At 36.9% G+C, this 11,634-nt stretch overlaps 2 protein-coding genes across 5 annotated transcripts; one reads left to right on the top strand and one right to left on the bottom strand.

The window, feature by feature from the left end:
- Positions 1-357: 357 nt before the first annotated feature.
- LOC143421030 (uncharacterized) lies at positions 358-5,932 on the top strand. Its single transcript, XM_076889698.1, has 13 exons — positions 358-884; positions 1,239-1,276; positions 1,574-1,658; positions 1,758-1,848; positions 1,988-2,076; positions 2,157-2,284; positions 2,379-2,430; positions 3,751-3,848; positions 3,951-4,087; positions 4,171-4,236; positions 4,424-4,470; positions 4,636-4,784; positions 5,503-5,932. The coding sequence occupies exons 2-13, from the start codon at positions 1,252-1,254 to the stop codon at positions 5,823-5,825; spliced, it is 1,290 nt and encodes a 429-aa protein (XP_076745813.1). The 5' UTR covers positions 358-884; positions 1,239-1,251; the 3' UTR covers positions 5,826-5,932.
- LOC143421031 (uncharacterized) lies at positions 5,831-11,383 on the bottom strand. 4 transcript variants are annotated; one of them, XM_076889701.1, is made up of 13 exons: positions 10,832-11,383; positions 10,559-10,610; positions 10,161-10,223; positions 9,927-9,962; positions 9,723-9,832; positions 9,312-9,612; positions 9,193-9,228; positions 9,033-9,080; positions 8,850-8,893; positions 8,078-8,270; positions 7,829-7,961; positions 7,052-7,159; positions 5,831-6,486 (listed from the first exon to the last, which is right to left on the bottom strand). In XM_076889701.1, the coding sequence occupies exons 2-10, from the start codon at positions 10,605-10,607 to the stop codon at positions 8,232-8,234; spliced, it is 726 nt and encodes a 241-aa protein (XP_076745816.1). In that variant the 5' UTR covers positions 10,608-10,610; positions 10,832-11,383; the 3' UTR covers positions 5,831-6,486; positions 7,052-7,159; positions 7,829-7,961; positions 8,078-8,231. The 4 variants fall into 4 exon arrangements, with proteins under 4 accessions (XP_076745816.1, XP_076745817.1, XP_076745815.1 ...); XM_076889702.1 differs by lacking the exon at positions 9,033-9,080 and having other exon boundaries at positions 10,559-11,383; XM_076889700.1 differs by lacking the exons at positions 9,033-9,080; positions 9,193-9,228; positions 9,312-9,612; ... (3 more) ...; positions 10,559-10,610; positions 10,832-11,383 and having other exon boundaries at positions 8,850-9,026.
- Between the last annotated feature and the right edge of the window lie 251 nt (positions 11,384-11,634).

The raw sequence follows: 11,634 nt of genomic DNA, 5'->3' as shown, positions 1-11,634 counted from the left end.
ACAGTGCGTTTCTCACTGTTACATGCATTTGAATGGGGAACTCCACCGAAACAAAGTATAGGTTTTCATTATGTGAATAACTTGGAAATCTTAGCTCAAACAGCTGCAAAACCTGTTTTCCCAGCACGGGGACCTTGAGTTCTATAAGATAAAGCCATAAACATGTGTATCCGAGTCTTCTATCAAAAGTTACAGCTATTTATATGAAGTTGTACAAAAACGCTTTCTTTCGCCAAGACTACGGTGTACATTTTAGGACATCGTCAGGTATCAGACAAAAAATTGTCAGGTGTCAGTTGTCAAAAAAAAAGTTGTCAGGTATCAGAAAAAAAATTGTCAGGTGTCAGGAAAAAAATTGTCAGGTGTCAGTTGTCAAAAAAAAAAAAAGTCAGGTATCAGAAAAAAAATTGTCAGGTGTCAGAAAAAAAGTTGTCAGGTGTCAGAAAAAAAATTGTCAGGTGTCAGTTGTCAAAAAAAAAAAAAGTCAGGTATCAGAAAAAAAATTGTCAGGTGTCAGAAAAAAAGTTGTCAGGTGTCAGAAAAAAAGTTGTCAGGTGTCAGACAAAAAATTGTCAGGTGTCAGTTGTCAAAAAAAAAAAAGTCAGGTATCAGAAAAAAAATTGTCAGGTGTCAGAAAAAAAGTTGTCAGGTGTCAGAAAAAAAGTTGTCAGGTGTCAGACAAAAAAGTTGTCAGGTGTCAGAAAAAAAATTGTCAGGTATCAGAACACAAGGTACCAGAGAGAAAATCTTCCTGCAGGTGGCGCTGTTGTCATGTCCCACCCGAATTGATTTCCAAATACGTCATCAACGTGTGACCGTGGGAGAGCGTAAGGTCATTGACCTCACCGGAGTTTTACCGTGGTTCAGGCTCCTAACGACACAAGGTAAGTTTAACTTTTTCTCCCTTTTGTTCATATTTTTGCCACAGTTGTGTTATATTAAGTTGCAGTTATGTTGTGAAAGTTACATATCAGAGACGGAAAGCCAGTTTTGTACGAAACCAAATCAGTACTATTTTTGTCTGGCTAATTCATTCTAGCTAGCGACAGTGGTGAAACGTGATTCAAATTTAAACTGTTCAGTAATTGTTTTGTATACATTTCAGCAAATGGACAAGCTGAAAGCTTACGAGCAGCCTGCATCCTTTCTGTCGCTCTTTTTCTTTATTTCTCTTTTCTATATTGCTACTGTCGGGATATTTTTTGATCCTGATTTTTTTTTTCTGTTATTGTTTTTAGACTTTGCTGCAATATGTCATCTGACGATGATGAAAGGAGTATCCGACTCTGGCTGGTTCCCATGACTGTACCAAAAATACTTTTTTTTTTTATTAAAAAAAGAGCATTAAAAATAAATGACTAAAGTACAACTTATTTATTAACTACTGTTCACCTATTTAATATCAAAGAAGTGTATTTTTTGCTACACGTTTTATTTGTGGGCACTGAATTGACGATGCTTTTAGTGTAATTGCCACATAAAAAGATTTAGTACTTTACTGGTTAATTACTTATGTTCAGTGTAAGAGGTGGGTGATCAATTAGACTGTTGTTGTTACACTTAACCTTTCAAGATATGATGATAATAACATTGTTCAACAAAGGCTTAAAACAAAAGGAAATCAGCTGTGCACTGAATTCATATGGGCATAAAATAAGGTAAGTCTGCATTTCAACAGTTTCCGTGACAACTCTCTAAAATGACAAAACATGCAGTTTGCATTCAATATAATGTAAGTCTGTGTTGTCTTTTAACAGTGAGAGGCATCTGAGACGAGTTTTAAAACTTCTAGGGTTGAAGCGAAGATGCCCCCAACGACCTTTTACTGAAATCCACAAAGCTGTGGAGGTAAGCGTTAAAACATCAGTGCAAAAAATATATATTTTCCTGAAGTCTGTGTCATGAGCTATTGTAGAAACAATAAATGTTATTTTCTGTAGTGATTAAAAAAAAAAAACATTCAATTGTCTGTTTGTTTGTTTTTTAGAGTGAGATGAAACAGTGGTCTCCTGAACAAGGAATCAGGGCAATGGTAAAGCGGGTAAGGGATGTCAGAGGAGTGCGGCCTTGTTACAGGTTGGTTAAATAGTGTGTATATAATCAAGTATTCTCTTGTTTTACTGTTGAGCTCATAGTAAAATCTATTGTTACTGTAGAGACGATGTTGCTAATATAATGAGGTATATGGATGCAAGTGGTCTTCAGAGGAGATCTCCTGGAAAGAAGAAAATTCCCCGTCGGAATTACATCAGCCGTGGTCCAAATGACACATGGCACATTGATGGTATTTATTTTATCTTTTCAATTAACCTTCCAAACATGTTTTGATGGTACTTCTGTTGAAACAAATTGTAATTATTATTTGTTGTTTCATATAGGCAATGATAAACTGAAGTTCTTTGGAATGTGGATACATTTGGGGATTGATGGGTAGGTTTGAATATGGCATTCGCTACTTAATTTATTATATTCAGTGATAGTACAAAGTTGCTTCAAGATAAGGATGTGCGGTAAACTGAGGTGTTATCTCTCCTGAGGAGTCTAGGGCAGGGATGGGCAAGTCCAGGCCTCGAGGGCCGGTGTCCTGCAGGTTTTAGATGTGTCCTTGATCCACAGCTGATTCAAATGGCTAAATTACCCTCACAACATGTTTTGTAGTTCTCCAGAGGCCTGGTAATGAACTAATCATTTTATTCAAGTGTGTTTACCCAGGGTGATATCTAAAACATGCAGGACACTGGCCCTCGAGGTCTGGATTTGGCCAAGCCTGGTCTAAGGGACCAAGATAAAGTATGAATAGTGAAGGAGTATTCAAGATGGCGGTTTTTAAAAGGCTTATTTCCTGCTAGTCTTAAAGTTCCATTTCAGACTGGCAGTTAATTTCAGGGAGGGCCAAGACCAACACAACAAACAAAACATCCCTGATATAAAGTAAACAGAATTTAACTCCAAAGAAAATAAAATGTACAATTTACGATAACCTACCTAACCAACACATAAACAGGAGAATACAAGGGATTACAAAACAAAAGGCAGCTCTCCCCTCGCGTCAGTCTGAACACAGTCAAGAGTCACATTCAATTCCAAAGGCATGTAAGCCTACACAACTATGGCAGTCAAAATGGCCGGAGGAACCAGAAACAACGCCTAGACATAATACAATGGAAAACCAGCATACTCTTTGTCAGGGGAAGACATTTGTTCAAACACAAGCAAGAGAAATAAGACACTGCAGACCAAACTCAGAGTGTATAAGAGCGTGCGCACGGGTGAGTGTCTCTGAGGAACACACACACCGAATGCAGGCTTGCTTCCTTTATTTATAGGAAAAAGCAGGTTACATAGTACTTTCTCTTTTGTGAGAAGTCGAAGAGAGGTTAGGCATTAGATCAGCTTATCTGATCTTTCACACACTGGGGTAAGAATACAGAAGTATATCATGCTTTATCTGACATCACAGACACTGAAGTAAAGAATGCATCATTATATCATGTTTGTCAAACATCTCAGACACTGAGGTAAGGAATGCATCATGTTTTCCTTTCAATAGACTTGGTTAGGTGATTCTTCAACAATAGGCTTGGTTATGTGAAAATATATGAACACTTGAATATAAGGCACACTTGATTATATTGTATTTCATAAAAATCCTCTGTCACTCTTGGGGAATGTAACAAAAACCAAACATAGTGCCAAAACATGATTAAATCATATGTACAAGTGGCCACTTTTCTGTTTCTTTCTTTTCAGATTTTCCAGGAAGGTTCTATGGCTAAAGGTGGGCACATCCAACCGCAAACAAAACTTTGTGGCCAGATACTTCTTTGAGGCTGTTCAAGAACAGGGTGGTATGCAATATACTAAAAAAATGGGGGGTTAAAAAAGATTACATTTTGTTAATAAATTTATTTTTTCATCATTCACTAATTATCTTCAGTTTGTGTCTTTAGGCTGTCCTCAAATGATTCGGGGGGACAGAGGAAAGGAGAACCTTGTTGTGGGTCAAATGCAGATGGCATTTCACATGCGAGATCTTGGGAATCAGGCATGGAGGTGCTTCAGAATGGGGACATCAGTGCACAACCAGGTATGTCTTTAAGCTGGTAAATGACTATTTCTAAAGTAACAACCTGACAACAAAACTGATAATGTCATGTTTCTGTTGTTTAGAGAGCTGAATGTTTCAACAGTATTTTAAAGCGGACATGGATTAAGAAATGGCTGACAACATTTGAGGTAAAGCAAATCTTTCACCTGTAAAACCTATTAACAAAGACTAGCCATCAAAATTTCGTTAAACATACGATGGATTAGTTTATCTGAAAACACAAGGCCAGAATCTGTGTTTATGTACATCTGTACCTTTTCACTAATGAAATTCTCACCTTCACAACTTATGTCTTTTTCAAAACAACATGCGTAGGCCATGATGGAGTCTGGGATCCTTGAACTGGACAATCCTGTGCACATGTAAGTCAATATTTTTAGACATGAAAAATAATCAAGCAGCAGTATGAAAGTATGTGGTCTAGGAATGCCTTTGTTTTTTGAGTACTGATTAAAATTTAGCTTTTACTTATTCTACCTCAAAGAAGCAGATGAACATATTAATTTTTTAATTCTCCTTTTTCATAGCAACTGCTTGCAGTACTCACACTTGCCACTGCTTCAAAGAGACTTAAAAACGGAGCAAACAGTTTGGAACACCCATGACATCCGCAAGCAACGCAATGCACCTGGTCCATTTGGGAAACCCGACCTTCTGTTTACCTCACCACCTCCTGGTATGTCATTTGAAAGCCTGTGGGGTTTTATTTTTTTGTTTGTTTTTTAACTTTCATTAGTTTACTTTTACTTTGATATAGCACTCTTCACAGGATAAAAACCACAAAGTGGCTTCACAATAATATAAAACAGATGAACATAAAACAGCACAATCGAACATACAGAATAAATGCAATCAAGGAAACGTAATGATGGAGGCAGAGCATTCCATGACCTGGGAGCCACCGCTTTGGAGAATCTCTTGCCTCTGGTCTTCTGGTGGGACTACTAACAGCCATTGATTAGATGATCACAGGCTGGGAGAGGGAGCGTGGGGTTCTATAAGATCAGAAATTAAGGCAGGAGCTTCACGATTCGGAGCATTGAAAGTCATTACTAAAATTTTAAAATGAATTTTCTAAAATATACTGGAAGCCAGTGTAATGAGCGTAAAACTGTTATAATGTGCTTTCTCTTTTGTGTCTTCCGAAGAAGCCTACTTGTAGTACAATAAGAGATTTCTGAATTTCTACTGTCAATACTAAAATGGCTTCATATTGACACCTTTAACTAAAAATTTATCTAAATGTTTGAGTGATATTTCCATCTTTAAGTTTCTGTAATAACATCTGTAAACACTGACTGCTTCTTATACAGGTTCTAGAACAGCTTTGTCATTATTCATTTATTTTTAACATTCAAAGTGAACATCTTTTCAATATTGTCTTTCATTCGCAGGATATGGCAATGTGCTGCACATTGTTGACCCAGACCTTTTAGACTATGCCAAGCAATTAATCTGTGAGAGGGAAGAGCCTTCACTGGTAGCAAACCAGGAATTCAGAGACATGTGCCAGAACATTTTAGAAAACAGCCAGTTTCCCTGCACACCTGATGGTTGCCTTGCTGCATACCTCATGCTAGTCCAAGAGCTCACAACTGCCATGAACAGAAATGCAGTTCCTACACCTTCTACGTTTGCCGAGGCAAATGACATATACATCTTTCTGAAGAGAGAGAGGATGGAAGGTGCACCAGTAAACATTTCCAATGACCAATAAAATCATACAACAGTGTTTGTTAACATTTATTTATCCTTGTTTAAAATCAACAGGTAATTTGAAAACTGTCTGACCAACAAAATGTACAATAAAATTTTGAAATACAATTGACAAGGTGCCATCTTTCATAATGATTCAGTGTTTCATTTACCACAACTTTTGTTAACAAAATGTAGAACATAATTCACATTGAAAGACTTTTGAACTGCAGACTGTAGCACCATTACCACTTGTAGCCATATCGGCTCGTAAGATCAAGGCCTGACTTGAGAAACTTAACAACATCAGATGCGGAAGGCCTTGAGTCTGGGTCATAGCTCACCAAACCACCAAGAAAACTGTTTTTGTCACTGAGATGTGATAGGGCATGTGGTGGGGTTTTGGTGGCCATTAGTGCAGCCAGTTCTCTTTGTTTTTTAACCATCCACGGAGCGGAACCCGTCAGGATCTCCAGATATGTGGCTCCGAGGGACCACATGTCTGTCTGGAACGAGGCCTCTTCAAACATCAGTATGCATTCAGGGGCCATGTAAAGATATGTGCCACCAGCTGGACCAGTAGCCTGGGCAGTGAACTTACTCCCTTGACGAAGCATCACAGTGTCTCTTATGTTTGCCATGCCCCAGTCTGTCAGGACTGCCTTTTTAGAAGGGTGGTGAACCTATAAGGTATACATATAAGAACTTACCAGGTTGTCTAAAATTTCACAAATGTTATCAAAAATGTCATTCCAAAGACCACAGCTCATAATTGGGGGAAAAAAAAAAAACCCTCAAAGCTTTTAGCACCCAGATCACCCAATCACTGCAGATTTATTCTGAGATTGTTTATTATACCAAACATTAAAATTAACAGATTGGTTAATGATCCAACCCGGTTTTATAGTCCTGTGCATTTTTTAATCCCCATTCCACTTAAGCAAGTGGTACAGACTAATAAAAGAATAGAAACTTTCAGTTTGTAAAGCCTAAACTTACAACATGTTTGGGAATTTTGTAGGTGTGCAAGAACCAACATATTAAAGAAAAATTGGACTATTAAAGAAACAATGTAAGGCTTCTTACTTTAAAAAAAAATCCTTTATATGAATATGCCAGAAAAGTTTCTCATTGTTCAAATGTAGTGTTTAATAGACTGAAGAGAATAAAGTTAAATAAATAATATACTATTTTTATTTTGATCTTCAAAAACAAAGTGGAGAAAAAGAAAAATACAGTATGGCTTACCATGACATTTGCTGGCTTTATATCCTGGTGAATGATTCTCTGTGCATGGATGTACTCTACTGCCATGGATAAGTCCAGTGATATGAAACCGGCATCATCCCCTTCAAGCTATCAAGACAATATATAATATTAATAAAACAATGCGTAGCCAGGTGTGACAATCTAACATGTCTACCACTGGAAATGTATTACTTCAAATAGGATTAGTATTCAAATGCAATTGCCATTTCAATTTCAATAAATTACAATGGGACCTAAGACCAACAAAGTCAATGTTTGGCGGTGACAATCAAAAAGCCCTGATTGCAGTCCTCTTGCGAAACTGTAAGCAGAGGTGAATGGTGTGTGTGAGCAAGGTGGCCAACCAATCTGACTCAGTTACACCAGTCCTGTCTGGAGGACTGGACAGAAATTCCTGAAAAATATTGTAAGAATATTGTAGAAGAAAACCTAAAATGTCTGGACCTCATCCAAGTAAAAACAGCAATTCTACCAAAACAGTAAGGGAGCTTATTATTAAAAATGTAAGATTATTCTTTTACTAAGTTGATACTTTTCTGGCATTTGACAATTAAAGATCATTTTGGTAATTCTAAATGGTTGAAAACATGAGAGAAAAATAAAGGAATCAGTCTTTTTATATGTTGTACACAAAGATGGTTTCAAGTACATATTTAAACAAATGCCAGCAATAAAAAGTTCTTTTTTAATATGAGGGTATTAAGATAATTAACATCTACCTAAATGTATTAAACATAAAGTTATGAGTATTGGTACCTTCACCAAGCAGCTGTCTGTGTGAAGCACTTGCTGCAGGGTTGCGCCATGAATGTATTCAGCTGCCAACAAAAAGCAGGACTCAGTGCGGGCAACTGCCATGAGTCTGACGATGTTGGGGTGAGACAGTCTCCTAATAAAACAGAAACATGTCCGAATAAAAAAAACAAAATAGAGGCATATTATGTTACAGCTTGAGGAAGAATCGATTTTGACAATGAAAAAAAAAAAGTGTGTCAAAGTTCTTACAGTGAAACATTTATCTCATGATGAATGTCGCTGTCCTCCATCCCTTGTTGGCCACACATGATCCTTTTAACAGCTGCTGGAGTACCATGAAAAGAACCTCTATATACCTTGCCAAATGTTCCTTCTCCCAGTAGATTGTCCTCACTGTATGTAATTAAAGCCTCTTCCACATATGGAACACGTGGAAGATACACTTGGGGATAAAAAAAAAAAACACAAAGTAACATCCATTAACATACAGCTACTGCTAATCATTCTTCTATTAACTGCTGGATCACTAATATCTAGGTTTACTCCAGGAACTTGAGTACCAAATAGTGAAGAATGAAAACCTTTATTTACAATTTTGTCTGATGATATGATGTTAGCCCTAAATGGGAAAGAATGCTTACATGATGGCGATTTTGGAGTTGGGTTGAAAGACTGTGCAAAATCTATCAAAAGCCCACTACTTCCAGCACCTTCAGATAGCTCTTCAGCTCCCTCCATAGCTTCTTTTGACTCAATAACTGCATGTGGTAACATGTCTTGGCTCACTGCTCCACCTGGACCTAGAGATGACCCTACATTTTCCTCCTTCCTTTGCTTGGACTGGCTTTTCTTTCTGACTCTCCCTGTTTCAAATTCAGCTGAGCTGGATGTTTCTGCATGGAAATCCTATGAACACATTCAGCCAAGATATACTTTTTGCAGGGTGCACTGTGAAAATATCCACATTTATGACAATGATAAGAAATTAATTGTTCTGTTCAAGATGAAGCCATGGTTTTACCTGTTCTGCAACACTTTGTCCTATGAGGGTTTCAGGAAGTTCATCTGCAGAATAAGATGCATATTATATACAGTAACTGTGCAATGACCAAGCATAGTAAACAAGTGTGTAAAGGTTGGAAATGTAATGCAAAACAAAAAAGAAGTCAATTTTAATGATTTAGTTAGATGTCCAGGCATTCACCTAAACTGCAACTTTCATCACCACCCACTTTAGTTACAGGGTCTTCATCTGTAAAATAACACATTAATTGCAATATATCTGAATAATGCCCAACATGGCCAGTGTACCATGTTCAATCATAACATCAAAAATATTCAATTTGGTTTGGGCAGGCACACACCTGAGATGGAACTTTGATCATCCAAACACACGACCTCTGTACAAAAAGTAAAATTATTTCATACCATACAAATTCGAGTGCTAGACAGTAGTTAATAGTAATATTGAACACTTTATTACCCAGTTGTCGTCGCCCGATGTATATTGTTCTTTTCCACATATGTGTAATATCAGAAACAGTTCCGTATTCTTTGTGGAACTCCTGCTTACTCCACCTGGTCCCGTCAGAATGGCAAAGAGTGAACTCACTCCCCTCAGTACGCTCTGGCCAGAAGCGTTCTTTGCCTATGGTAATTAAATCATCATAGGTTTCATGGCCTTGAAGAATGATTCGAGGTGGAGCTTCGTCCATTATTAACTTCTGGTACCGTCCACACTTTCTATGAGTTCTTGGCTTCCACTCCATGGGAGCCAGTCTGACCTAGCATCAAGGAAAAAAAGGGAAATTTATTAAAAAATAAGCCAAATTTAGAAAGTTATTTTTTAATATATTGCTGATAGTCATACAGGTAGCTTCACTTTTTAACTAACCTTCAATAATGATTTGGCATGGTCCAAACGTTTATCATTCAGTGGAAACTGCCTTTTCTTTACTTGAGGCTGTAGTAGTTTCTTGGCTTTACCAAAGGCCTCTGCTGCACCTGTAATGGATGAAGCTGAAAGTTAATCAAACTGATCCACAGCGAGTTCTATATTACAAATGACCTTGAAGCAAAATAATTGTGGTTTTCTTACTGAGAAATTCATTGCCACGTGTTGAAGTAGTGTCATCTGCAATATAAATAGGGCATTGATGTGAAACATGTGGTTTATAGAATTCTACTACAATCACAGACTACTGCACAGTCATCTGCTTTCAAAATGTATTGCATCTATTAATAAAGTGGTTATTCAATCATAACCTGCTAAGCATATCATGTTAAATAAAGGAGATTGTTTTGCATGTTGTTCAAAAGTATCAAAACCTACCTGATTTTTCTGCTGTCAGGAGCTTTTTTATGTTGTTATCAAAGCCTTTTTGGGTAATCTCACCTTCAAATAAAATTTTAAAAGGGTAAGTAGTTATAGATTGACTGTAGGAGACAGATCCTACATGACTATCTAACTTTTAAATTGCAATCTTTTAATTTTGTGAGAAATTTAACTTTTGTCATTTTTATTTATTTATTTTTTTTTTAAATCGGGCACTCCAACAATATCATAAAGTAATAACTATATACATCTGTTAACATGCATATTAATAAAGAGAAGTAAATATGAATACCATACATGTTAAATAATTAAAGCATGATATTGTCAGGGTTCTTTGCAGTTAAAAAAATTAACTTGCAAGCATTACCAAAAAGTTTAATAAAGTGTTGGATTACCATTTTCAAGGTCTTTTTTAAGCTGCTCGTAAGCTTTCAGCTTGTCCATTTGCTGAAATGTATACAAAACAATTACTGAACAGTTTAAATTTGAATCACGTTTCACCACTGTCGCTAGCTAGAATGAATTAGCCAGACAAAAATAGTACTGATTTGGTTTCGTACAAAACTGGCTTTCCGTCTCTGATATGTAACTTTCACAACATAACTGCAACTTAATATAACACAACTGTGGCAAAAATATGAACAAAAGGGAGAAAAAGTTAAACTTACCTTGTGTCGTTAGGAGCCTGAACCACGGTAAAACTCCGGTGAGGTCAATGACCTTACGCTCTCCCACGGTCACACGTTGATGACGTATTTGGAAATCAATTCGGGTGGGACATGACAACAGCGCCACCTGCAGGAAGATTTTCTCTCTGGTACCTTGTGTTCTGATACCTGACAATTTTTTTTCTGACACCTGACAACTTTTTTGTCTGACACCTGACAACTTTTTTTCTGACACCTGACAACTTTTTTTCTGACACCTGACAATTTTTTTTCTGATACCTGACTTTTTTTTTTTTGACAACTGACACCTGACAATTTTTTGTCTGACACCTGACAACTTTTTTTCTGACACCTGACAATTTTTTTTCTGATACCTGACTTTTTTTTTTTTGACAACTGACACCTGACAATTTTTTTTCTGACACCTGACAACTTTTTTTCTGACACCTGACAATTTTTTTTCTGATACCTGACTTTTTTTTTTTGACAACTGACACCTGACAATTTTTTTTCTGACACCTGACAACTTTTTTTCTGACACCTGACAATTTTTTTTTTCACAACTGACACCTGACAATTTTTTGTCTGATACCTGACAATTTTTTTTTTGACAACTGACACCTGACAATTTTTTGTCTGATACCTGACAATTTTTTTTTTGACAACTGACACCTGACAATTTTTTGTCCGATACCTGACGATGTCCTAAAATGTACACCGTACAAGACAGTGCGTTTCTCACTGTTACATGCATTTGAATGGGGAACTCCACCGAAACAAAGTATAGGTTTTCATTATGTGAA

Source organism: Maylandia zebra, linkage group LG11 (genome assembly GCF_041146795.1).
Source record: "Maylandia zebra isolate NMK-2024a linkage group LG11, Mzebra_GT3a, whole genome shotgun sequence".
Lineage (NCBI taxonomy): Eukaryota > Metazoa > Chordata > Actinopteri > Cichliformes > Cichlidae > Maylandia > Maylandia zebra.
Note: the sequence above shows the minus strand (reverse complement) of the source record. Positions and strands in the feature narration are given on the sequence as shown.

Bases quoted from the DNA above. Each gene is read 5' to 3' on its own strand.
- LOC143421030 (XM_076889698.1), top strand. From the start codon at position 1,252: ATGTCATCTGACGATGATGAAAGGA. The intron at 1,659-1,757 runs GTAAGTCTGCAT...GTCTTTTAACAG, and splicing joins TCATATGGGCATAAAATAAG to TGAGAGGCATCTGAGACGAG. The intron at 3,849-3,950 runs GTATGCAATATA...TTGTGTCTTTAG, and splicing joins GGCTGTTCAAGAACAGGGTG to GCTGTCCTCAAATGATTCGG.
- LOC143421031 (XM_076889699.1), bottom strand. From the start codon at position 8,602: ATGTTACCACATGCAGTTATTGAGTCAAAAGAAGCTATGGAGGGAGCT. The intron at 7,160-7,828 runs GTACCAATACTC...TTGTCTTGATAG, and splicing joins CAGACAGCTGCTTGGTGAAG to CTTGAAGGGGATGATGCCGG. The intron at 6,487-7,051 runs GTAAGCCATACT...TATACCTTATAG, and splicing joins TAAAGCCAGCAAATGTCATG to GTTCACCACCCTTCTAAAAA.